Here is a 27976-nt window from a genome sequence, read left to right on the forward strand (position 1 = left end):
GCGGGAGCGGGAGCAGGTCGGCACTGCGCGCCCCTCCGCCCTGCCGCGCCCCTCGGGGGTCGCAGACCCTGCTTTTTTCACGAGGAGGGTGGTGCTTTTTTTTTTTTTTTTTTTAAGCAGTTTTCACAAGCTTGCCGAGAGTTCCTTTCCCTCGCGTTCAGAACTGCGCCTCAGAAAGGACGTTTCTGTGTCAGCCTGTCCCCTGCCAGGGCGCCGGGCCCCCAGCTCTCCCCGCTGCCCCCTCCCGGCACTGAAGTAAGGGAGTTGGTGTTTGCGGGTTTGGGGTGGAGGTTGGTGGGTGTGGTGAGTCAGGACACCGGTGGGCGACAGGAATTTACAGACCTGCCATAAAGATAAGCCAGCGCAGCCATAAGCACTAACAGATAAAGCAGGAACGCTGCTGTGGTGAAGAGGCAGACAGGACGTACAGCAACCGTAGGGTAGGAGCGCACTTAAAGACGCTGGCGGGCTGTACTTGGAGCACGCTTTCTGTTGGGATCGTCCCCTTTACTTCCCATTGCATTCACTGACTGCTGTAAATGTAAACCAGATACTAACCAGTTTCATATATGGACTCTGGCCTGAGTATGCAGGAGTATTTGGGCGTTGTTCTGTTGAATGGCATCAAATATATCAAATGTCCACTAGCTAAGAAAGGGACAGCACAAACCTTAAGACAATTCCGACAGGTATGGAAAGGGCCATTGCAGGGGGTTCAGAGAGGAAAACAGGAGAAAGCAAAACAGAATTGCAAAGAGACAACAGGCAGTGCTAGCCAAAAATATAACTTGATAGATCAGACCAGTTTTGTCAAATCATGTATTCAGCTGCTTTTCCCTCTGCTGTAGAACATTCAGCTGGCTCTGAAGCCTGTCAAATGTAGTAGTAGGATATGCCCAAACACATACTCAACACTACTTTTCTAGTATTTGATTAGTTTACTTTTTGAAATAGATATAGTGTCACAATACATATGAATTAGAAATTCATTAACTGATGGAGAGAAAAAAATACTATTCACTCTGGCTAGTCTTTGAGCTGTCTGATATCTCATGCTCAAATTGAGGCTTAAAAATTGAAACAATTTTATCGAACTTAAAATAGTTTCAGTAGAATATCTGCCAATTCAAACCCAGTACTTAGTAAAGTGTTGGAAACATCTACATAGAGATGTGAAGACCAAGCCAGATTGGAGTGGGATGCAAATATATTTCTTCATTATTCTCTCTATTCTCCTAAAAATAGATGTTGACCTCTGACATTTTAAAGAAACACTTGACTTGAGCATAACTTGTGTAATGATGTTTAGCTTTAATTTGCACGGATTTGGTGTGACCTGCTCTCAGGATTTAAGTGGTTGCTCATTCCAGTGACAATGGTAACTAGAACATTGATATTGTTAAGTTTCTCAAGTCACAGCATCTAAGAGAGGTGAAGATCTAAGCCCTGAATCTTCTCATGCATGCACTCATGCATGAAATTCCAAAGATGCCAGATTATGATTAGCTCATGAGGCAAGCAGGTCATCTCAATATTATGTTCATAAAAATTTTACTAAGTTTTCTGGGGATTGCTTAAATGAAGTGAATCTTTTTAGTCTTTACTTGCAAACCAGCATATGATAAAACCATAAATCTGCCTCCTTAGTGCACAAAAAATGTCATGTGGCTCAAACAGCATAGTATTTATACATGGTGAATTTTGGAGTATTTTTACCTGTTAAAAATATCTTTTTCTTTACTTCTTTGGAATCCTTTACTTATGGTCTTTTAAACAATCAAATAATCTCTGTTGTATTTTCAAAAATTTAGTGTTTAGTTAAAGAGTATTGTAAAACCTTCAGATTTATGTTGAAATCCTACAGATCGCAAAGCATCAGTTTCATAGCGCTTGTCAGTTCCATACAGGGAATCGTGAAATTATTACATGTAATTCCAAAAAAAGGTTTCATAAGCCCCAAAATGTGTCCATTCTTTCCAGTTATCTGAGCTGGTCTAATAAAATGTCTTTTGTCTCCATAAAGCCTACAAACTAACATAAAATAAATATTTATTTTAATCTACCTTTTATGAACCTAAATCTCCAAATTGCAAAATACTTCCAGTTCCCACTGATTTCAACAAGCTTTGATTACAACCAGTCACCCCAACAGTCCCACACAGGAACCTTCTACCCAAGTGGATTTTACTTATGCTTGAATCTGTATCTCTCAGAAGACCTTCATGAATTCTTATAGCTCAAACTGGTGCACCCTGTTAAAGCAGGCAATAACAAGACCAAACACAGAATTTTATTGAACTGAAAAATGAAGCCCAGTTTTGCCAGCTAACCATGAACAAATTGTTTTTAAAATAAAATTGAAGAAATGTGAAAGTTTACAGAGTGTTGAATAAACCAAACCTGAAAAAAGTGCAAAATAAATTGTTAGACAAAGTGAAATGTACTTTATGGATAACCTGTAATGCAGAAGGGATTTCAGAGAGCACAATTAGTAACTCCTGCCTGTACTTCTCCTTGTTTCCTGTTCTTCTGCCCCTTCTTCCCCCACCTGATACATGTGTCAGATCAGTATGGAATCAGAAGCAATCTTCAGCACAGCTATGATGTCCGAGGGGATTGCATGTTTACATGGAGGTGGGAACTCGACATCATACAGCTGACTGCTGAGGGCTGAATTACGCATTTGATAATCTGTTTGGAACATAAAGCCCCACTAGCATAAAAATGAAACTAGCCTGTATGGGGCTTTCAAGTCTCTTGGATCAATGAACACCCGCTTTTGTTAACCATTACTGTGGATAGGTGCCACAGCAGTTCGTAATCTCTGTTCTTTCCCAGAGCCTCCTTCTCCTAGAGCACGTTGATGTTTTTCCAGTATAGCACCAACTCTGTCAGTGTGGTGCTCCCTCTTGGCAGTTCTGTCGGGACATCACCTAATACGCATGTCTTTCTTTGGGTTGCTGCATTGTCAGGTGCAGGAGTAGGGTGACTGTGGCTTCAGACCTGGAAGAACCTACAAAGTAGACAGACAAAGTAAGACCTACAAGACAGACAAAGATTCAGAGATTATTTTGAAAAGGCAGCAATGGACTCCTGCCTGTCTTTTGCCTGCAGTACATGGCTACTTGGCAACTTCTGTCATTGTTGCTATACCATTCATATATTTTTGAGAACAGTAGCCTAGACATAAATGTACATGAATGTTTATCTAAGCAACACCATGTCACTGTAGATCATTATTTTGTGCTTTTGATGTAACTTTTTTAGTACAGGAAGTGTTTAGGAAGCATTTCTTTACTGAGACGATGGTCAAACACTGGAACTGGCTTCCTAGATGCCCTGAGCCTGTCAGTGTTTAAGAGGCATTTGGACAATGCCCTTAAGAACATGCTTTAACTTTGTCAGCCCTGAATTGGTCAGGCAGTTGGACTAGATGATTGTTGTAGGTTCTTTCCAATAGAAATATTCTATTCTATTCTTCTATTCTATTCTGTTCTGTTCTGTTCTGTTCTATTCTCCAGTGACCAGTAACTGACTTGTCAGAGCTGTAGATAGAATGAGGTTAGAAACTCTTTTACCAGCTACAGCTTTATCTCTGTTTTTCCATGCTGGATATGTCATTGAAGATCCAAGCCTTAGAACAGGACATTCCAAACGAGTTACAATGTCCTTCAGAGCATTTGGATGAGTTTTTCAGAAGCCTGATGGCTGTTCATCTTGTAAACAAACAAAACTGCTGAGATAGTCCAGCCATGTTTGTCCTGGCAGCTCATTTAACTGACTCATGTGGAAGCTTTAGAAATATCCCCTCAGAAGTTATCTTACCAGGACTAATATTGACAAATGAGTTGCAGTAATTAGTGTTTGAATGGCACTATCAAACCAGAATGAACCTTTTATTCTTTTTGGCACTGAGTTCCATGTCTTAAGAAGCAGAACCATTTGACCTTTACTGTTGAGGGCATCACTAATTTATCTTTGCAAAAATTGTGACTATTGAATGGGACCCTTCCTAGAAATAATCTTTACTTACTCTCCACGCTGGAGAGAGCTTTCAGTGAGATAGAATAAGGTAGATAGTGCAGCTTTTGTCCAAAATTCTGTGCTGGTTATAGGTCAGTCATTATTACCTGTGCAACGAAACTCTTTATTGTGCTTCCATCCATAGACATTTTGCTTCTGTGAGTTGTAAAATATTTTTCTAATAATTTAAAAGTCTTTTGTAACAATTTTTGTAAATTGTGGAACCGTGGGGCAGTAGTTGGAACTGCCAAAGGAAGATTATAAAATTTTACTGCTCATACTTTTTATTTGGCTTGCGCTTTCTCATTTTCTTCCCCACTGCTCAGCAGCCTTGTCAGTGAATATGTACTCAATGACAAGAGAAAGACAGGATGTGCGCTCTTTTTATGCTCAAAGCAAATCTTATCAAGAGAAGCCAGTCCTTCCTATCTTTTCAGTCCCTGGGCACTGACTGGGGAATTCCTCCTATATTTATCAAATACAAATAAGGATAATGAGTAGCACTTCTGGGACCCCATTTTTGCTTCTCCATCCAGATAGCTGATCATTGAGGTGTCGTGGTGAAGCGGAGAAAACAGACTTGATTTTGCTGAAGTAGAAATGCTGGAAGTATGCTGCTTTGGTCCACAAAACAAATGTTTATAAGAGAGTTACAAAATCAAGCCAGCTTCTAGGCAGTAGAAAGAAGGGGCAGTGGCATTATAAATGGCTAAAATAGGAAGAGCGTGATGTCAACAGCTGGGAGTTTCCTAGATGTCTGCTCCAGAGCATGGAAATGTGCCACAACCATGCTGCAAGTTACATGTTAGAGGCAGGCAACACACGTACATACCCACAGTTGAGGCTAACTGCAGATCCAGAAGATAATCAGGAAAATTGCCAATGTATGAGTCTGAATGTGGAGCATCCAAGTAAACGCGTTAACAGAATAATTTTCCCATCTGGCTTCTGGCAAGCAGCTGTTACTGAGGACTGACTGGTGAGCCTGCAATCCTATGGATCTTGTGGAATGCATTGCTTCTCCTGCGGCATCTCAGGTAAGCCGGAGGTCTTGAGCCACTCTGCAGAGTAATTCCAGTGAATCATAGCTTCCCCTTCCATGCTTCCTTTATCTGTTCCTGAGAAGAATGTGCATTTACTCCTCCCTAAAAATTTAATATTCCTAAGAACACAATATTCCTTCCCACTCAAGCAGGAATAAGGTATTTGTACTCCCAGTTTACTAAATAAGTTTTTAAGCTATACCAACCAAAGCAGTTCTTAACAATTGTACCACTTTATTCACTCTGCTAGGATACCTAGTTCCTTTTATTTAAAAAAAAAAAAAACAAACTATTTTGGCAGTTCATTTTAATCTCTTATTATCCAAAGCAAGCAGTTTGACTACTTTAAATTTATTTAATCTAGAAAAATTAGAATGCATTGACAGAAAATTCTTTTGGAGCTCCTGAAGGTTATTTTGGTTATCATTTTGTAACTTCAGTAAAGCAGAAATAAATACTAAAGTTATAGTTGCATAAATGCCAAGTCTAGCAACTAGAAAGCTTCAAGTGGTCCTCTCTGAAAATCTAAGATCATGAAATAGCTGTAAAACAAAGATGTTCCCTTAAATATTCCTAACATTGATTTTAAATATTGGAATACTTGTTTCCTTCTTTTAGTATTCATAACCTATTCCATCTGCGTATCAGGAGAGACACCTGGAATTCATGTTGATACACAGAAACTTTCGTCAAGTATGAATAGGGCTAGTTGACAATTACTATACTATTCATCCATTCTTCAAAAGTAACATTTTTGCAGGAAGTGTCTGAATTCTCTGTTTTAGCAGGGACTAATTAAATTTCTCCAGTTCATGGAGATAAATAAAAGGTTCAGAAAAGGTTCAGATATGCTATGCAATTATTATTAGTGAGGCATTGCTACATACGTATCAGATCAATTCACACACCTTCCAGAAAAAAAGCTGGTCTTTAAAGGTTTTGTACTGGTGACTGTGGCAATACTTGGCAGTTATGAAAGAACTCAGTCACTGTTCTAGAAATTCTTTTGTGGTTCAGCCTTAGAAAACCACATTTTGACTACTTCTTCCTTTTTTTTTTGCTCACATCATTTAGGTTTTGTATATTCTGGCAGAAGCAGAAAGCTTGTATCAAACAGCCTTAGGTGAAAGGCAACGTGAATTCACTAGTCCATGACCTTTTTACTTACTAGACCAACATCTTCTCTTTTGCAGGCAGAGTGCCCAGAGACTTTGCTTGAAGCAGCTAACCGTAGTTCCTCACAACTGTTCTTTAAGAAAACACCCAGTCTACATGCCACTCTATACAGGTGTCCTTTCTAGCAGGTATGCCTAATAGAAATCTCTACCATAACTGGGAAGCAAATTAATTTGTTCATTAGCTGTTCCATTGTGTGGGGTAGCTGCCGCAGTTCCATCAGGAAAAAAGTTTCTTGCTGGTGAGTTTTTGGCAGTCTTCAGTTACTGTTAGGTAATATAAATGGTATTTTTCTCAATAGCAAGAGGAAAATAAAAGACAAAATGAGAATAAAATGAGCAAGAAACTGTGCTGTTAAAGTAACGGGGCATATCCAGAAAAAAAGAATAAAGAGACAGTTCTCCACACTGAAAATGCAGAAAGTTTGGGTGAAGTTACCTATTTGGGAACGTTGGCAAAAGTGGCTAAGATCCCTTCAATTCCGCGTTTGAATTACACATTTGAGAGTCTTTACACATGGTAACAGTATATTTACATTTTTATATATGTATATACATATATTCTTTTTTCCTTGGGCATCTAGTGCTGGTGAAAATAACAGAAGCATGAGCTTTTCAGCTTCAATCTTTTAAAATATGCACTTGGTCCAGTTACTTGAGACCACATTTGATCTAATTACTTGAGGCTTTATGGGCAGACTCAGGAAGCCATGGCATGAGTGGTAAGCACCCCCTGAAATACACATGAAGTAAGGGAACTCAGAATTTCACACTGATAGTTCCTTAGTCCAACTTTTGTAAAACAGAAAACTATCAGTAAACGGATTTCCTGATCATAATGCAGTTAGCTACTGCGTGTGAAAAGTGAAGAATATTTTTGTCTTCTGTATTTTATTAATCTTAATTTCTGAGTTTATAAATGGGAAGTAAACTATGTTTGAAGAAGTTACTTCCATTTTTTCAAAGCAATTTTGTTTCTCTTTTCTTGTACTAATGTCGCACTTTGGTGCTTGCAGAGATAATTATGCTGGGCATGTGCACAAGAATATTTTTTCCTCTGTAATGGAAACCACATGACTATCCTCAGAATTTCTCCACTTTACAAATACTGTTATTCTTTAGCATACTGAATTATTCAGATTGTGTAAGAGATTTCCAAGCACCTAATTTATATCATGAAAAAGAGAAAGATAAGTGCTCTAGAATCATCATAAATGGACATGAAACTATAGGTCTACAGGTCAGATCTAATGCATTTATTCAAATTTCGTATCAATTTGATACTGCACAATAGTACAGCCCTGCCAGCAACAGTGACCAAAAAATGCTTACATATAAAATCTCCTAGCAAAGTAAAGTACTACCTTTTTTCTGGTGGATCAGTTTTGTTTAAAAATTTAACTTGAAATAAAAGCTGTTGATTCAGGTGGGCTGCCACCAAGCATGCGGGTATTTGTGTTTGGTTCAGATACATGGTTATTTTTAACAATGTAAAAAAATACTGGTTTGTGGTCAGGATTTTCCTCCCGTTTAAATAGTAGTGTATTCTTAGAATTTTCTGGGGCTCCGCATAGGTACAGAAGGCAACACTGCTGTTGTGCTGAAAAGCACAATCCATAAGCATTTAGTGATTCTGCTTCTCTGGTGTGTCCCAGCCCATTCCAAAGTAGTATTGTGAATATACTTATAGAAGCGTTCAGGGCTAGTCATTCTGGATTCTCTATTCTTAAATAGCTTTCATAGGTGTTTTAAAGTAAACAGAAACATCGCTCCCGTTTCTGAATGAAAATGTCTGTGTGACCTTCCAGGATGGAACATCTGTAGTGGAGCAACACACTGTGTATTTAGAGTGATACAATTTCTTACGCGAAGCCCGTAATGTTCTTCATCAAAGGCTGGGCTGCCTTTTGGTCATTACAAATTGCTGTGTTTTTCAGAACATGGATACCAATGTACAATTGTTGATTGAGCAGAATATCACTGCAAAAGCCTGCAATAACTTAAAAATAACAGTCACTGGCAAGTATAGCAAACTCTTGAAAGCCAGAGCTGATCTTCATAAGCAGTACTTGCACTATTTAATAAACAATTATGTTTAAATGTCTTGCTCTGGGAGGAACTGCTTTAATAATCCAAACAGAAATGAGTATAATATCAATATCTGCTTAAGGGTTGGTTCTTCTGCCTAAGAGTTTAGATTTCCTATTAGTTTTTACCCTCTTATCTTTCTTACACAGTTTCTTATATAGCAGCAGGTAATGGAGAGGGGGTCTTTCCTGGATACTAAATGACAACTTATGGAAGCTAGGGTGGAATTAGAGTGTCACTGCTGCTCTTTATTTCTACTGTTGTTTGGTTACCTTCTTAGATGTCCTTTCTGTGTTTTTTATTTCCACAGTTGTATTTCACTTTTTCTTTTGCATTACACTTTCTCTAAAAAACTCATAATAGGTAATTTTTATAATTCTTCCAGAGCTCTTCACTGTTGCATCAGCTAGAACGGTCCACACTTCATTAGTAAAGCTTGCAGTGAAAAGAAATATTTGGGTTTAGAATTACCATGCTCATGATAATGGTGGCAGTAGTGAGAAATCAGATGTTGATCATCCCTCCAAGAGCTACTCTCCTGAGCCCATCTTTAGCTTGCATTTGGAAACACTCTTTATCACCATGAAGTTTACAGCCTGTGTTTTGTTGTGGTTTTTTTTTAAATTTAAAATGAAAGCTTGCATTCTGCAGAATCTGAACAAACCACATGGAACTCCCATGAATCAGACAGGCTGCACACAGTGATGAGGCTGAGCATCTGGTAGCTTTGGCTCAGACTGAACAACTCCTGACCCTTGACACAGGGAGAACTAGAGAGAATTGCTTGGTTTTATTTTTATATATATATAAGTAAAGATATATTAAACAGGCAGTAAGAATACCTAATTTATTAATACTTCTCTTTAAAACAAAACAAACACTACCAGAAAACCTGAGTGATTTTATTTCTCACACAAAACCAACAGAAGCATTTTGTCTAAGTGGTTTAATGGTAACTCTGCCATTTTCATACTACATATAAAATTTATCTTACACAGTTTTACACACTTCGTTTAACTGACAGTCTGTATTAAAGATGTATAGGTAAAACTACATAAGACAGATCACAGCAGGCAGTAGATGATCAGTAAGTCCACATCTTTCTCCTTGATGTCCAGTATTTCAATCCCATTGCTGAAGAGAAGCAATAAGTGTTGTATCTAGCATTAATGATGAACTGGTGAATACATGAAAAGCCATGATGGACTACAGACAAGTGTACAACATTATAGAGAAAAAAGAAACAAAACCTCATGTAGTAGTACAAAGTGTTAAGATTAAATCCTGTCTGAAAACCAGTAGTTTACTAATTCATATGTATGAAGTCCTTAAATAACATCCAAACTGAAGTCTCTGTAGTTGTTGTTTATGGCTTAAATATATTCAAAAATTCTCCCTCCTTTTTTACAAAACACTCTTTCTGTTTTTTCATGGCTTGAACATTCATCATCTTTTGCAGTATCACAGACCATTTGGTAAACGTAACAACTGAACCTCCTGTTAGGCTTCTGTTCTATATGTAATACAAGGTCTTTGTCAAAGTAAACTTCATGACTGTAAGTCTGAAATGAGAAAAAAAAAAATCTGATTGCAGTCTCTGTTTCTACAACTTGCTAATACCCGTACCATTTTCCTTGGGGAACGAAAAACATTTAACATTGGTGACCTCCATGATCAGCCAGGAATTTTGTGTGAATACACACAGACTGCTCTTCCAAATAAAGGACAGAATTTTAAAACTTTGAGAGGTTTCCCACATGCCTATTTTAGGAATCTAAGTGTAATTCACAGCATCTGATTTAAGATCCTAAGTTGCCTACGCAGTCAACGATAAAGGACGTACCAAAGGTGTTGAGTATTTCAGACCCTCTAAGTTGGATGTCCACCTAAACTTGGACTGTATGAATGGCTCTTTCCATCTCTCCAAATACACACACAGTGAGGTCCATGCTTAATTCTATGTGTGAGTAGTTCAAGTTAAGGTAGTGAGACTATTTACAAGTTGTAAATTTAAGATGTAACTACCCAGATGGTGAGTATTCAAGTTGATAAATACTTCAGAAATACTTAGAGGACAACCCATCCCCCCAACCAAAAACCCAAATGAATCAACCAAAAAAAAATAAAAAATCTTAATTTCAAATCATGGGGATTTTCAGATAAATGAACTACTGTCTGATGGAATACTTACAAATTTCAAGTTATGATTAATATTTTGTACAAATCTCATCCATAGCACTTGGCAACACCATATATTTACTTCAAATCTGAACAAAAATGGTACGTAAATGGGTATGGGGAAGTGTCAGCATAAACAGAAGACAGGAATTCTCCTCACCACATCCCAGGACTCCAGTAATGGAATACTCTTAAGTAGAATCCCATGTTCATTACAATGGAAGTCAAGGTGTGCTTTTCCATCAGCTCCTATTTGAGTAACTGCCACAGTGGATAACAAATCCAATTCATCTTCATAGTCCACAATTTTGAATGTCTTAGGAAAAACAAAACCTCAAGTTTATACATCAAACATAAATTCACATTCCCCTCTACCTAAACTGCATAGCTCTTTTTGTTTCAGGTGAAAGGGGAATTGGAAAAATTCTTGTTCTTAAGTCTTCTGGTCTGATAAAGAAAGCATTGCCAGCCTGATACCCAAGAGGCATCTTTCCCAACACAAGGTGTCCAATGTATTTCAGCAAAGTTCCTTAAGATAGGAGAGAAGAAGTGATGTTCTGAACAATCCTAATGTGCAAGTAGATGTATTTTACATATATCATACAGGAAATAGAAAAAAGTACTTCAAAAGTGACAGAAGAAATATTTAAACTCCATGCCCTCTCTTGAAGCAGATGTGTTAGAGACAGTATAGCTTAAAACCATTACTGGTTTTGAGGGTATGGGTATATTAGGGTAATTCCACTCACATGAACACACCTGTATGTTCTGTTCAGAGCTTGCTCTCCCTCCACAGAGTATGCGACAGTGAACAACTGAGACCAAAAGGTGAAGATTGTGAACTGCCTTAATTGCCTCTATTTCACTGTCATGAACCTGGTAACATACTCCTTAAATTCAAGCCAGTCTTTCTCTTCTATAATGGAAAAATATCTACTGGAAGTACAAATAAAGTGTAACAGTGGGAGAAAAAATTGTGCACAGCCTCTAATTTTTATTATGTTTTAAAAAAAGTGGATAGAAATGAACTGCAGACTTTAAGGGTTATATTGGACTGTCCTGTATTTTTACCATAGTAAAATCTATTTCCTCAGAAAAAAGAATAGAAATGACTGCCAGAAACTGATTAATTTTAACTGTTGTGCTTATGTCAATTACAGCTCGAGCTCTAGACAGAGCTAAAAAATATTCTTCATAACCTCTTGAAGGCTCAACACCAAGGCCTGTGGTGTTTTCACTCTCAATAAGCAGTTACTTAAATGAAAAATGTTAAATACCTTATCCTGCAATCTAATCAAAGTAACTGGAAGAGAAAAATATAGTTTAGAGATACTATATCAAAGACTAGAGGAACCTAAAGCACAGAAGAAAAGAAGTATGTTTCTTTCAGTTCACAAAATGCTTTATAAGCAATGTTTAAAGGGAATGTTTGAATGGAGACAAGAGTAATGGTTCATCCCATTAACATCTAATTTCTGTGCCACTTAAGTCCAATGGAGTTATGACAGTATCATGGGGCATAAGGTCAGATCTTAAAAGAAAGAGACTATCCAAAGCACACATGTCAACCAAGGAGAAAAGAGGACAGAGAGAGAGAGAGGGGAAATGGTGTAATTAAGAAGACAAAGACAGCCACAGAAGAGGAATAAAGAACTCAAAGATTAACGGAGCTAATGGTTACAGCCATCACACCTGAAACAATGTCTTCTGGCTAGCTAAACATCTCAAATAATCCATGAACTGCTCTTACTAACTACATCAGTTACCTCTTGTTCTGGGTCATCATCCAGCAAGTTAAAACGCTTTTTTACCACTCGACCAGAAGCTGTTACAGTAACAGCGTTGTTCACCTTTGGAGAAAAAGAAAAAAGTGGCTCTAGACTTCAAAGCATTTTAGTTTCTTCATATCTATTTGGCAATGTATCTATTTAATGTCTTTTGCTTTCTGACCTTGCTTTAATCTCTCAGATCTTGTTTTACTCATTAGCTATGCATGGCCCTAGTGATGCTATCTCTTCTTTATGAGGGCTCATGAACTTGGTGGTTTTACTTGAGATATTACTGACATTTAGTTATACTCAGAGGTTCTCAGTCCTGCAGAGATGGCAAAGGTTGTCAGCTACAATAATTTTTAGAACAGAAGTGACTGGAGCCAAGATGCTGGTATGAGAATTAAGACACCTAAGTCACTACCAATTTGTTTCTTAAACTATTACTTCCAGAATAGGGGGGAAAAGTAGCATCTTAAATGACCACAGCTGCTTCCACTGGGCATAATTAACACTGGAAACATTCAAAACTGGGGTATCAGTGTCTTAATGGAAGTCAAAAGGAAAAGGTACAGCAAAGACAGAATTGGAACTTATATTTCTTTGCTCTTATTGCAACAGAAGTTACCTAAACAAATCCTAAAAAAACCCAAGTATGGCAAGTCATTAGATGACAAAGCTTATCCTTTCTGAATTCAATGGAAGTTTTATTCTGGAGTTAGTGTAGATTTTTAATACACAGACTTTTCTTCCACAGAAGCTTCAAAATTAGTATCACTGATTTCCAGGGACTTTACAGTAGTCATAAACTATAAAAACTTGCTTTTATATAAGACATAACTTTGAATGCTGAAGCAAAATGACAGTTCCAGGGACTGCCAAAAAAATTGTCTTCACAAGTGTGCTCTTTGACCTTTTTGACACTTAGATTGTCTTTCTGATTTTCTATCACAAAAGATTTCATGAAACAACCTAGGTAATTTAACAGCTAATTTCTACCAGGAGGTTCAGATCATCCCCTTGCCACTTGGTTCCACCTTTCTGCACTCTTCTGACCCACTGATAATTCAGTTCTGTTCTGTGCCAGCTCCAGTTCAGCTCACCAAGCAAGCAGAAAAGTACTCACCTTTTCTGCTGGGTTATTATTCTAATATTTTAGTGCACTGATTTCATTCACCAAGGGTTAGATGAATACCAAACCTGTCACAAGAGAGTGACAGGTATGCATGGCCAGGAGAAGAAACAGACTTTTGGAAGCAATGTGTTGTCTTATGAAGACTTACCCCTAAGTTATGAGAGACTTGAAACATTTCTAGCATTTTTATGATCAACTTACTTAAGCACTGGAGGTGCACACAATTATCACTTGATGGCACCTTCTTTTGAAGGAAATCTGTCACCATCTTGTAAGTATGTTTTATATCAGTCATACATGGTTATACTACACATCATAAAGAATGCTGAAAACTAAAGAAAAGACTGGAGGTTTCAGAAAGCTATCTTGAAAGTGTTACTGTTTCCAAAATTGTTTTCATACAGCTTACAGTCCAATGAAAACACAGAATGTCTTTCAATAAACTTTGAATTAAGCCCATAAAACACAGCGATTACTTACATACACCAAACCCCCATGTATTGCTCAAAATCATACATTGTGATCTTGGACATTAAACTCACACAGTTTTCTCTGTTGGCCACAATTGTAAAATCTTCTGCAATCTCCATTTGATCTGTATTATTTTTAACTTCCTTAAGCTTCAACACTCTACAAAAGAAACAAATTACATAATTAGAATACAAAATGTATTCTAATTCACCTATTACAACACTTCTATATTTATAATTTAAAAAAAATCAGGTATATTAAAACATCAGAAATAAACATAAATTACAAAATTAATTTATTTAGATTTCAGTTATCAGTGAAATTTTAGCACAGTGGTCCTTGAACATTTTTCATATCAAAATCTAGTGTTGCCTGCCTGTGCCCACATTCATCATGTAGAAATCTGCAGATGTTTCTACCAGAACTTCTGATTCTGACAAATTAATAACTTTTACAGTTTCTAGGGCTTGATGAGTATATTGGCCTGCAAACTGTCAAACTACTGAATTTATGCAGTTATGCAATTGTTCCTCTAATAAAAATAAAGTTTGAGAAAAAAAGGCTCATACTTTATCAAATTTGGTCCCACGTGGATTATTCTACCTGACATATCTGGATGGAAATATATCCAATCAGGTTCCAGTGAACAGCATTTCATATCTTGTACGCCATTTTTTGCCTGGAGAAGGAAGGAAAAGCTTAGAATATTAGTATTTTGAAAGTCTCACAGATCTAATTAAAGACGAAATACTGAGCTCCTCTCCACATAGCTCTGAAGGTTTTTAGGTATTGCTCATAATCATGACCAGAAAGGATGACAATGGAACAATAATAACAACAACAAAGATTCAGTTCCAATTCTCAAGATATTCCATGGAACAGTTTCAACTTCTTTAATATGCAATAAGCAATGACCTTTTACCATGGCTATACATGGTCCTACCTCTCCTGAAACCAAGCAAAATAAAGATTTAGCCTACAGTCTGCAAACACTTCAACAGTTCCAGCAATTTGAGTGTCAAAGACATAAAATGTGTCAAGACACGAGAAAAGCATTAGCACAAACTTTGACTTGAGCTTCAAACCTCAGGCTCAGCCTCTTTGTGCAAATATTTGTGGAGTGTGTAAGCCTGGGATAACTTGTGATTTCAGCTGCAAGCTGGTCAAAATCTTGGGATTTTGGCAGTGGCTTTTTGTTATTAAATTTAGCTGACCCTGATCATTCAGATTTTCAAACGTATGAACCCACATAGAAAAAACTAGGTGAGAAAGTATTGTACAAGTTCCTTTAAATAAAAATTGATCTTCAGCTATGGTTCTGAAAGATCTGTTTTGAAAATAAGAGATAGGAGGGGGATCATTGATTTGATCAGGCTAGTAAGAGAGATGAGGACATTTATAGATGAGAAGTTTTTTAGTGAAGAACCCGAACTAACAGGCCCAGAAAGTGCCTGTATTAGAGAATTATCTTCAGGTCAAATACAGGTCCAAAATAAAAGCTGAGATGGAGAGCTCATGCAAAAAAAATACATGATGAATAATACATACACAAAAATAATTAGGAATGCTGGATTAAATGGAGTAATAAAATCTTTCTAGGGAGAGAGAAGGAGAAGGTACAAATCAGGGATAAACTACAAACATTAAGGAAACTTATTCTGCAATTTCTTAAAACTTAAAATGTTTCTTTAGTCATGCCATTTGGTAGGCTGACTAGTCAGCAGTATATTAAGACATTACCATGCAAGGAATCAGGTAACGAGATTCTGCTTGAGCCTTAACTTTTAAGCCAAGAATACAGTGCTATATAGCACTAACAGTGCTATAATTGTATTGGAATGAAGGAAATATCAGAAGCAGTACTAATTCGGAAGAAAACATTTTACACATGACTCCACTGAATAGCAGATGTAACACTGTGGGGTAATTCCTGTGAGAGGACGACACTGGAAATCAAGGGTATTGTTACCTCGAGCACTACTCAGAAGAAGAGATGAAGACAAACATGATACACATGCATTTCAGAGAAGCTGCTATCTGAATATATTACCAAAGCATTGTCTTTCAGAGAACAAATATGGAAGACTCCTTTATACTTTTTCTTGTTAGGTGTGATGATATAATGCCAAGGGTAACCTCCAATTTGAAATGCGTTCTCCAGAGAAGATGCTTCAAATAGCAAAGGCGGCGTATCTGCAAATATTCGGTAATGTTAACACCATTAGTAGCAGAACAATCATAATTCCATTGATCCTTACAATTCTAAATTCCAACACTTAATTCTTCAAAACTTTTGAAGACTGGTGGAAATATATTGGCTGTGATCTTTTTTCTAGCACCAACTATGCTACCTCACCTAGCATCCAAGCACACATATGCAATGCCCTGTGGAAGGGTACTGCCTTCTCAGATCTTCATGCTGAACTGCTCTTCTGATACCTTTGACTTCTTTCATTCCAAATGAGCTGGATAAGCAAAGTTGTAGCAAACATTTAAAATTAAAATTGATCCAGCTCATGTGAATGAGAGGGGATGTACACATGAACAGATCAAAGAGCATATCAAAAGGGTCATTATTCTCTTGGGAAAAATAGTAATAAATAGCTGGAAACAGGCTAACAGCAGCAATCTCAAATAACAGAATTAAATGCAGAAACATACCTGAATCTGAATATTCCTTCTCCTTTTGGGTAATACAACAAAATAGTGTGGACCACAGTGAATGCAATCTGTAGCTGAGGTCATAAAAATCAATACAAATCTAGGAATTTTTTTAATTAATGGCAAAAGATATCTAGTTTTCCCTTCAGTTCAGTTGGGATAAATTATATATAGATGTACTATGCCATTCTTACAAGTCTTCGGTGTACTAAATGAGAGAAACGTCTTTGAACGAAATGGACTGCATGGAGCTTTACAACTTCTACCAACTAGCTAAATAAAAGCAATTTCTACAGCTGCTATAATTGAATCAACTTTAGATGGACGATCAGCTCTTTCTAACAGTACAGAGAAATGCTGGAAAAAAAATTTGACAAAATGTGGAGAAAATCTATAATTACAAGGGGCATTTAAACAGGCAGAATATAAAAACCCAAGCTGAATTACTGTGAGGAGAACAAGGTACTTGTCTGGACTTTTGTGTCCCAAAGGTCTTGTCCAAATTTTGACTTGTTCCTGTCCTGCTCAGTCTAGATAATTATCCAGATCCTAACCAATGGTGCTAAGATGTCACATGACATCAGAAATTATGTTCACATAGTGCTTCTCTCTTTTTCATTCATGTTTCCAACAACTTAGCCATTTAGATTGAAATGAATTAGTTCACTGCCTATGGAAATGAAGTCTTTCCTAAGCTGGAAAGTGGCTGTCTTCTAGTTGTCTTTTGGACTAACACATAGGAAATGGGAGATTCTGTGCAAGATTTAACAAAGTGTATGTTGTAAAAACCGAGGCATCTGCTGAAAATGTAGAGAATGTTGAAGATGGAGGCATAAGCAGAGGACCTACTGATATTAAAATCTGTCAGAAAATGAAAAATGAGTCAAGAAAATCGGTTAACATTTTACCCTATCAACTTTTTCTTTTTAAATAAAGCATATATAGCAAGGCCCCTCAAAAGTTCTTGTAGATGGACTAAATGATAGATTTAAATGTATTTCAATAATATATCAACCCTAAGTAGTACAGGCTGCTGAGAAAATATGCCTTTCTTTTTATGTTCATTTGGCAAAGATTTGCAAGATCATAGCCACCTAAACCACTGTGCTAGTGTGACTCTGCTGCCTCACCTCCCTCTTTCCTGCTATGTGTCACTTGCTTTTGTTGCTCAACACCTCCTGTTCTCATTGTTTGTAAGTCCTTTCCCTAGCATTGCCAATTTTCAATCTCCAGTTGAGCTTCTTTGTTCACTTCCTTAAAACTCTCCAGCCTTATCTAAACATAAAGCCGTAAAGTTGTTCCTGGCAGCACTAACAAGTATTTTTTCTAAATGTCAAAAAAAAATCTCAGCAAAATATCTTCCTCTGGTTTTTTTACAAAATTACTGTATCCTCTAATAATAAATGAAACTGCAGTTTTAAGTTCTGGACCTTTCAGAAAGTGACATAATAAAGATTTATAGGTAGCTTTCCATTCCTTCCACTGAGCAAAATCAAATTCGTTACCAGTCAATAGCTGCAAATGGTGTGGCAGGTACATGGTAGCCTATAACTTTTGGTCTTTATACACTTCCTCTTGGGTACCTAACACACCATAAAACCAGCACGATAATAACTGCCATCCTTCAGGCAATTTCTGGATGGAGGCTAGGACTAAATAAGCAGGAAAACTACACATAGTTAAATTATAGTAAATACAAGCTTGAACTCTGAAACCATCAAAATCTCACTCACTGAAGCATTACATTACATTGAACAGTCAGTCAGCCATCTCATTCTTAAAAGAAAACAGCTCAAAAACCACAGGAATGCAACTATCTGCAAAGAGCAGTCATGGCAAACATCTGTCATGAGTTCCAAACTTCCTAACCACAAGTTCTTGAATATGATTCAAGATCAAAAATGTTTTTTCCAGTACATTGGTTTAAATCTCAAAACTAAAAACTACAATGATCTATAAGACATGAGAACAAATCTGGTATAGGTTTCCTATTAAAGCTCCCACAGCATGTTTTCCACAGGGCCCCTAACATTAAATTGTGATTTTGCAGACTGAGACAGAGAGGAAAATGAGGAGAAATTTCCCTTTGCAGAACCTGAGACATCAACTATAGCAGCCAATCACTTTGTTTTGATAAAACACTGCATTATAACTGAAAGCCTTCACTATGTAAGTCTGTATTTTATCTTTGTGTATTTCCTGAGGTTTATGTAAATCTGGTTTGTTTTCCCTGTGATTACCTGGCACTGTTCCTGAACATAAAGATCAAAAGCATTTTTAATGTGGACAGTCACCTGTAAAAAACATTTAATACACAAACACTCAAAATTAAAGAAATAAAAGTGTGCATTATTTGATATTGGTGAAACTTACTGGTTTGTTTTGTTTTTGGTTTTTTTTTTTTGCAAGTGCCTCAAGTGTGAACTTTAAATTAAAAATAAGTTTCAAAGAAAGTCTCAGGCTCTGGTCGTTCATTAAGATTCTTAGCACTAAATTCTAATCTCAAATGCATCAACAGAAATGATTGTTTGGTTTCAGAGAAATTACATAAAGCAGAACATTCATAAGTTAATGATTTAAGGCATAAGAATTGTTTGTAATAGATAATTTGTTCTCTCCTCAGGAATTAATTTTATTGAAACTGGCACATTTCTGACAACTTGGAATTATCAAACTGCAACTCAGACAAATTGTATTCAGTCTTCCTGAATTCCCTCTGCAAGTCAGATTAAATGTTCTCACATCTTTTGCTTACATACCGTATACTGTTTCTGGGTGTTACTAACAGCTGTCCTAGCCCTTCCTCTTTCCCAAGAGCAGTTGTGTCTCAGAAATAAGGAAGGGGTTTCCAATTCATGCATTGCTTATGAAGTTTTTCAAATAGCTTAATTGCTGTATGAGTTTTCTAGGTAAGTCCTATGTAATTAATTCTTGTAATTAGAAGTAAAGCAAAGCACATTTTTACTATAATGTAAACCCAGAAATATAGCTACAGCACAACATGAGTAATTATGCTTTTTCTTAGTGTGAAATAAGTCACAATCAATCCATAAAAGCCACCAGCCAAGATAACATAAAGATCACAAATACCTGTTATTTTAATGTTACATGGAAGACCAAATGGATACTTTCCTACAACTCCCACTTGACCATTCCAGTTGAATTCACGTCCCAAATCTAATGGCTGTTCCATGAACTAAAATAACACAGAACAATTTAGCTTTATTGATGCATATTTACTTGCTGTTTAGTTTTACTGCTCTGTTACTATTGCATTCTTTATCTTGTTAGATACTGCTTGAAGTCTTATTTTTCAATTAACATTTGATTTTTGATTGGAAGAATATAAACTCAAAAGTCTCACTGCAGTTCTGTTTCAGATCAAACAATCTTCCATGCTCATCAGTTTCTAGACTTAACATCCACCTATAAATACAGACCAAGAGCGTAAAGAAGAGCACACCCTGGTCTAGCATTTACATAGCTCCTCTCTGTATGTGCTGAAGTGCCTGTTTGACCCTGTATCTCTTATGTTCTGCCACCTGTAACTGATGTGGGCAGAATTTTCTGATAGTGTACCCATTTGCATCTGCTGACTGTAAATAGATTTAGGCAAGAACTCTATCCTTTGACATATTCCCCATATACCTATGTGGCATTACATGAATATTTATGATGCTTTGCCCCAAAATAGCATGGACTGTATGAAAAATTCCGTATTTCATTACCTGTTCCAAGATGGCCTGGAAGTTATAGAGCCTGACCAGACCCATGCTATACATTACAATCAGGATTCCATTAGAAATAGCAACATCTGTCACGCTATTACCAAATATCTGGAAAAAAAAAGAAAAGAAAAATATTCTATTAGGGAAGAAATAGTTGAGAGACAATGCAAAATACTGACATTATGTCCTTAATTTTGCAATCGTTTTAATTTTTTATTCTGACCAAACCCTATGACAGTGTTTTAGTTCATGAAGATTTCTAACACTCATCTGTTCTGCTGAGTTTCTATAATACTTTGCACTGCAGTAACACCTGAGGTTAGATTAGTCATATTCTGCAAGCAGATCCATTCTCTAATCAATTCTCAGTATATCTGCATATCATGTTACCCAATTATCATACATGAATAGATATTACCCAGCATCCCACAGGAACGTTAGCAAAGCTAACAACCCAATCTAAAAGTACTGATTTCAGATCTTCTGTTCTTTATCACCAGGGTAAAATACTATTCTAATCATGGCTCTGCGACTGTGTACAGCTGTACTAAAACTACATTATCCAGCTGTCACAGAGTACAGGATCCTCTCTGAATCCAAATTAGACATATACATGAAAAGCTACCTTACCCCTTTCTAATAATTATGCAGTATTCATTTGTGCCCCTGCTTAACACATCTTCACTGAGAAAAACCCAACAAACTAATTCTTAATATTTAATGAATAACAACATGTGAAATTCAGAAATTTTTTTTAATAGAGATGCTTGGAAATAGTTTTAATTTCTTTAATCTGGACTGCTATGTGAAAAAGCAATTAAAACAGGGTTAAAACAAGCTTAAAAACAATTAAAAAAAAAAAAAAGAAGAAACCCCAAAGCTGTCATACTCCTAAATCTTAACACTATCAATGATTTTGTGATCAGTTTGGTCCCAAAAGATACATTCACTCCTTGCTTTTTATTTAGTCTTATGGCTCTTTCTCAATACATTTGTTAGCTTAGATCCCAGTATCTTCCAGACACAAACTCTAATAGTCTTAAAACCCTAAACTCTCCTTTCCATCCTTGAGACCTAGTCTGAACTCAGACTTTCTTGTGGTGTACCATCTTGGTAAAGCTGATGCACTAGGTGCATTCTGCAGCCTTGAACAGTAACCCTATTCTAATCTAACTGTTATTTTCCACTGATCTATGTCAGACTTGGCATTGCATTCATTGGTTGCTCCCTCTGCTGGCTGTATTCTCAAATCCCAAATTCTGCCCTGACGTTATTCCTAGCTGTAACAATTACTCTGATGAGTACTCAGTACAGGCCCAACTGAAGAAGTACTCTTTTAGATGTTTCGCCTACTATGACCATGATAATCTGGCATGCCATTCCTAACCAGATTGAGAATACCTGTGACACTGGTAATGTTTTCTCCAGTCCTAAATACTGATTTTGAACAGAAGACTACACAGTGCCCCTAAACTTTCATGGGCCCAAGTGAAAAATGTTTAACCTCACTTCTTCACTCGCCAGCCCAATCTCAATTACAGCCTCAACCCAACCCAGCACCAGCTAAAACCCACTAATAGCTCTGGACCCCAAATGAGAATGTAGCTCACAGAGCTTTGAAGACAGAGTTTGCATGTTTCTACTGTTCCATTTACAAGTTGTATTCAGAGCTCTCTTGACTTAAAATAGACATATTTTTTCACCAGAACAATAAAACTTGCCATCTGGCTTCAGGTTGCCTAATATATACACTCTTACGTACAGATCACAAACCAACCTCAGAAAGGTTGTTTGCTCTTGACTGATAAAGCAAGACACATGTTTACATTTTGCCATTCGGTATCAATGATCATTCAAGTCTGAAACATTTGTAACTGCATATAGAATTCACAGACTATTACTAGGAGCGGGTCAGAGGCACATCTATCTTTCTTTAAAGAGGTGAAAAGAAGTCTACAAACACTTTAGGATTCCCTGATTCTTAACGATTGCTATAAGGCTAAAGTCCTTCTACACTTCAAAGAGTAACCCAATAGCAGAATGCGTATGTATTTTCTCTTCTGGTCATTTGAATTAAGAATCTTCCCCCAACGCCCCTATTAGACACAAGAACATCATTACTGCTAATTAATGTTTCAGGGCACTATGCTTTCACAAGCTGTAAGTATGACTTCTGTAATTCTGGGAAAATTGCCTAAACTATGCCTCTCATACAACTACAGTACAGATCACAATTAATAGAGGAATTACTTACCTTTTTGTTTATTTCTAGCATTCCAATGAATGAAAGAGGCAAAACTTGGAATACAGCAAGATAGAACAATATAGACTGTTGGATACCTGCCTGGGAAGGAACAACAATACTGAATATAGTTATGATACTTGAGGCATTTATTAATGGTAGGACACCTTCATGTTCTACCATAATAACAAAGCATAGTGTCTCCATCTCTGTCCTTGTAAATTTGGTTTTCGATCAATTCTGTAAAAATTTAAGAATGACAAAGTTTTTCAACAAACTTACCTGCCGTGCTGCTGCAGGGAGCTTATTCTGAGCTGACTTTACAACCATTACCTCCTGAGGAGTATCCCAGCTCAGATATCTATTTGTGACAAGAAAGACCTATCTTAATTTTAAAATAATTTATTAATAAATACATTATTTCACATAAAATATAACATACTATAACTAGGCAGATCCCTGTGTCCAGGCAAATTGTTCAGTATCTGATTCAGGAGAGGTGCCTGAGATGTTTGCCGTTTGCAATAATGCAAAACCCATGGAACTAAGAATGGCTTATTTCATACAGGATTGTGAGAAAAAATTCTGAAAGTATGAACATTCACAATGTTAATTTTTCTCCTTCCCTTCACAAATCACTGCTTTCTTATCCTTCAGCCTAAAGGAAATACTTTCTTCTAAGAACTGAAAAAAAGATGCAGTTTACCAGAAGCAGTAACTGCTCTGCTTTTAAAGAGCAAAATAGCTACCCTATGGAGAAGAATGCTTGCAAGTTAAAAATGGCTTAAACTTTAAATGTATTTTTCTTATGTTTTATGAAGCTTATTTTAAAGCTCTTAAAGGTCCTCTCCTGGTATGTTGCTACTGCAATATTAAAGGCTGTAAAATTGTCAGAAAAAAGCCAGTAGTAGCCTAGTTTTTGCGGCTTTTGTGGAACTTTTTTGATACCAAATTTGAGACCATAATACTTAAACTGCTGAAATTCTTCTATAGAAAGCAGCATGCAGGAACAGTACTCCAGGTAACGTGCTAGACTGACAAACCTAAAGTCAGCCATAAGATAATACTAAAAAAACATGATTCCCTTTTTCCAGTGTAGTACTAATGACTGTTAATTATATAAAGCCTAGTCAATGTTTAATACCTGAATTTGCAACAGGAACCAGCAAGGTATATTTTTTCTAGTATTTCTCCACTATCAGCAGAGAGACGTAGAAGCCAGTTCTGCACTGTCAAGACTATCAAGGAAGATTTATAGTCTGATGGACTTGGTAGGATTTCCCCCTACGTAACAAAAGGTTATCAGAAAAAAGTCTGTATCAGGAAGATAAATAACATTTTGACATAGTAACAAGAAAACAAAAGTTAATACACATTCCCCAAAAATTAAAGGTGGAAAGCTGCCTGCTCATCACATCAGGATCTCTAAGCTCATGTCTGTGCCAAACAGTCATCTGACTATCACATAAATAAGCTGTTGTCACACTTTCTGCAAAGCAGTTACTTTTTTTAAAAAAGACACTTTTTAAAACTTCCTTGCCGTGCAAAAATGAAGTATAACTGCTTATCGATTTGATACCAGTCTTGAAGAGACAATTGTTTACGTGTTGCAGAATAAGACATTCAGCGGTAACTCAACAGTAACTGCTAAGAATGGTATTCACACTGCTTTATTTTCAGGCTCCTCAAGGATGGGGCTCATATTCCTAAGCCCTGTGGACGCTGGATGAGAGAAAAATTCCTCAAGGAGGGAAATTATGTAGTTTATTAGCTAGAAACAGCAGAACAGCTTTTGGACAGAGTTGCTTCAATGGGTCTTCAGTTTATCTGGTTTTGGGGTTTTTTTATGTCAACAGATCTGGTTAAGAAATAAAACTCCCACCTACTGCCCCTGCTAATTAAAAAATAAAGAAAAAAAAGGGATTTATGTTAGTTGCATAAGCATAAAGGCACTGTTTTTAAAATATTCCACAAAAGCTCACAATAAAGCATTTGAATGTGCTACTGAGAAATTCAGAGTATACCTCTAAAACGTTCAGCCAAAATAAATAAGCACATGTTGCAAACCTTAAATGACCTAACTTCATATAAACACTGAGAAAATAGTTTCCAGGGAAAGAACGCTCTATTCTAAATATGTTTCACTGAAAGATATTAATTTGGGTTTTTGCACAACAATGCTCTAGTAAAAAGTAATCTTACCAGTGGGCATTCCAATAATAAAGCATCTTCTATTTTTTCTGACTTAGAACACTTTGGCTTTTGATAAAGTATTCTTGGCTCTTGGGCAATGCTGGAGGAAAATGATTGCTAATCATTAGTCTACTTTATAAACTACTTTCTATCAACAAGTCATTTCATACAGTTTTATAAATCCTGCCTTCTCTTTAAGGAGGTCAGAAATCTAAACATCGTATTTCTACTTTGTAAATATAACCTGAAATTGCTTTCAAAATAAGGCCTAATAAACAATAGTTAGTATAATGTAGTATTTAAAAGCTAACCTTCTCTGTATTTTGTGGTTTGGTGTTGTGCATTTTTTAAATTTTATTTTTTTTTAAATAACAAACTTAATAGTAAAATTCTTACTTTAGTGATATACATTAAAAAGAAAGTATATTCCAGAAACCAATGATCATCCTGGAACCTTCCCCTCAAGCTCTTCCAGTGTTGCCCTTCATAATATAAAGGCATGGCATCATGTATAGCTATTTAAAAAAAAAAACCCTACTACTAGAATAAAAGCTTCATGCTGTGCACAGTTTTCCCCTCAGGGAGAGGACGAGACAAAGATAAACCTGAAAGATGTTAGACAGGTCAACCCAGTACTGGAAAGCATTCAGACAATGTAGGAAAAAAACATGGCTAAGTAGATTTAGATCTCTGCTCTAAGTGATAGATTAATTTAATTAACTCTCAGTGGTTTACACTGACAGAGTAATTTGTCTTTTATGTATCATATAATACTGTCCCAAAACTGTTCTGACCACAACTTACTCAGCAACGCAGTTCTCCAACTCCCTGCTACTTCCCTCACAAGAGGGATGGGCAAGACAAGGACTGGTGTACGCAGGACTTCATGTCCTCTACCCTGCCCTGTGCTGCCTCCTAAGCTGTGCCTCTGCAGCCGATCATGGAACAGGAGAGTACATCAGATCAGAGAACTGATCTGCAAAATACATTAACAAAAACCAGCAAGTACTCCACACACTGTACTTTAACATGAACAATAATTTACTTTAATGCAGAATTCATAGCCGTAGTACCAAGCTTGTTACATAGGCTGATTTTGTGACACATTCTTTAGCACACCGCTAGTTGCCAGATCAATGAACTACTACTGTTCATTTGACTTTTTAGTGCAAAATTATAAAATGGTGATAATCTTCCACTCCTATTAAAGGGCTCTGAAAGCTTAAGTTATACAGCACCAGTAAGATCAGACTTTCTTTCACCAAAGCAGATGTCACATTAAGACACAATGGTATCCAAGTGTAATTTAACAAAGATTTATGTACCTGTTTATTTTTTGTTCATAAGTAAATTCCACTCAATTCACAGGGGCTATTTGGATAAGTAAAATTAGAAACATGTCTAAAACAGAATCACAGTGTTAAAACTGTAAGCAAGAGTAACTTTTAATTGTAAATTTATTACCTGCTAATACAGCACTGGTAATTGTCTAAGTAAATTCTTCCTCTTTCATATGCAATAGGAGATGCAGAATGAGTTGTCCAAACGTTCTTGAATTTAGTACTTTCCTGAAACAGACAGTTATTCTAACAGTGATGGCTTTTGTAACAAACGCTGCTTTTGGAAAATATTTTATTTGGCTCCTGCAACTTAACTTACTTTAATTGAACCTTTGTTGTTGAATACATAAAGGAAAATCTTATCTGTTTTTTTAAACCAAATTAAAAGACCCCATTTAAGAAAATTTTCTCTTTTTTAAAAACCAAATGAAAAGATCTTTTTATTAGCTATTATGGACAGCATGGGTAATGAATACTTTGTCATTAACTTGCCTACATTAAAATTACATCTGGCAACTGAACTTTAATGGCAACTTTTAAAATCAAGGACAAAACTCCCCAGAGTGTAAATATGCAAATAACTCTTTCATATGTAATTAACTGAATTTACTGAACATCTGACTCCATTCTGCCTTTGGTGTTTTGTGTGAAAGGTAGAAAAATGTGTTTACAGTTATTTGCAAAAAGTGCCTGAAATGTTAATGGGATAAACTGCTCACAAAGTTTCTTATGTGCACTAGAGACATCAGGAGACCTCTATACCATTAACAAAGTTTCCAGTCTTACAAAAAAAAAAAAAAAAAAAGTATTTGTGCAAGTCAGATGTACTCATTTTTATTTCAATAAACCTTGCATGCCCATTGATCTAGTTGCATAAGTGGACACTTTAGCCGACTTCCAATAAACATGTTTTCAATATAACACAATTGCCAATTCACTTCCACATGTCCGCTTTCAATGCATTTGTATCAACTACTGCATGGAAGCAGTAATCATTTTGATACAAAAATCAAGTTCACTTTAGTCTGTAATTGGCTTAATTCCTATTTCTTCTGTAACATAAATTTCACTGGCACATTAAGGGTATGTTTACCTGAAGACTGCTGCTGATTCCCTTATTTTGTTGTGGGAACTCCATTCAAATTTGGCACTGATGCTCCCTAAAACACTATGAATTTAATATTGGTATTAAACATTAAGCCATATTAGGGGAAGAAACAAGTGATATAAAATCTCATGAAAGGCTATTTCTAACACGATTATTAGATTTACAAGTGCTTCTGCAGTTTTTCCACAGCATAGTCCTCTCTACATTTCTAGGTCTGAGCCTCATGAAATAAATGGAACCATTTCTAACTCCCTTGAGCAAAACTGCAGCTTTTTTCTCCCCAAACTCGTCAGTCAGCGTGACCAGGGACTTCTCAAAACACCTGGGTTGAGGACTGACGCTCAGACCACTCCGGCTGAAAGCCAGTACGCGCAGGGGTTCATCCAGCGCCGGAAAGCATCGCTATTACCTGGCATATTATCTCTCTGAGGAGTCCCAGGTTTTTTCTGTGGGCGACACCAGCATCTCTGGCGTAAAAGCCGTGGGCCCTGCGGGTGAGGAGGCGGCAGACGTTGTGAGCCCCGAGCGCCCGGGAGGCGGCCGTCCTGCCGCCGGCGGCTGAGGCGGCTGCCTGCGGGCACATTCCCGGGCCTCGGGGCAGGCTCGCCCTTCTCCCCCGCTTCTGGCTCGCTCTCGGCGGGGCGAGCAGCCTTACAGGGCCCGGGCCCGCGACGGATCTCTCTCGCCCCCCTGCCCGGCGAGAGGTGAAGCGAAGCGGGAAAAGAAAGGCCTGAGCGGCCCCGTGCTCTCTGGCTCCCGACAGACGCAAACCGAGGCCTTCCGACGGCGCTCCGCCACGGCCGCGCCGTCCGGGGGCGGGGG

The 27976-nt window shown here is 37.1% G+C and overlaps 1 protein-coding gene across 1 annotated transcript; it reads right to left on the reverse strand.

Moving 5' to 3' along the window:
- Positions 1 to 9279: 9279 nt before the first annotated feature.
- On the reverse strand, positions 9280 to 27970 carry DCAF17 (DDB1 and CUL4 associated factor 17). Its single transcript, XM_010566936.1, has 14 exons — positions 27564 to 27970; positions 26171 to 26274; positions 24716 to 24806; positions 23658 to 23797; positions 22796 to 22874; positions 22526 to 22615; positions 20272 to 20379; positions 19634 to 19739; positions 15933 to 16075; positions 14452 to 14561; positions 13954 to 14041; positions 12274 to 12357; positions 10668 to 10823; positions 9280 to 9891 (listed from the first exon to the last, which is right to left on the reverse strand). Exons 1-14 carry the CDS (start codon positions 27735 to 27737, stop codon positions 9703 to 9705), a joined length of 1662 nt encoding a protein of 553 aa, XP_010565238.1. The 5' UTR covers positions 27738 to 27970; the 3' UTR covers positions 9280 to 9702.
- Positions 27971 to 27976: the final 6 nt, after the last annotated feature.

This window comes from Haliaeetus leucocephalus, unplaced genomic scaffold (genome assembly GCF_000737465.1).
Source record: "Haliaeetus leucocephalus isolate CR32 unplaced genomic scaffold, Haliaeetus_leucocephalus-4.0 Scaffold1, whole genome shotgun sequence".
Classification (NCBI taxonomy): Eukaryota; Metazoa; Chordata; class Aves; order Accipitriformes; family Accipitridae; genus Haliaeetus; species Haliaeetus leucocephalus.

Excerpts from the sequence above, each read along its gene's own strand:
- DCAF17 (XM_010566936.1), bottom strand. The coding sequence starts at position 27,737 with ATGTGCCCGCAGGCAGCCGCCTCAGCCGCCGGCGGCAGGACGGCCGCC. Across the intron at positions 22,616-22,795 it reads TCCCTGCAGCAGCACGGCAG|GCAGGTATCCAACAGTCTAT; the intron begins GTAAGTTTGTTG and ends GTTCCTTCCCAG. Across the intron at positions 9,892-10,667 it reads TACTGGAGTCCTGGGATGTG|ACTTACAGTCATGAAGTTTA; the intron begins GTGAGGAGAATT and ends TTCTCATTTCAG.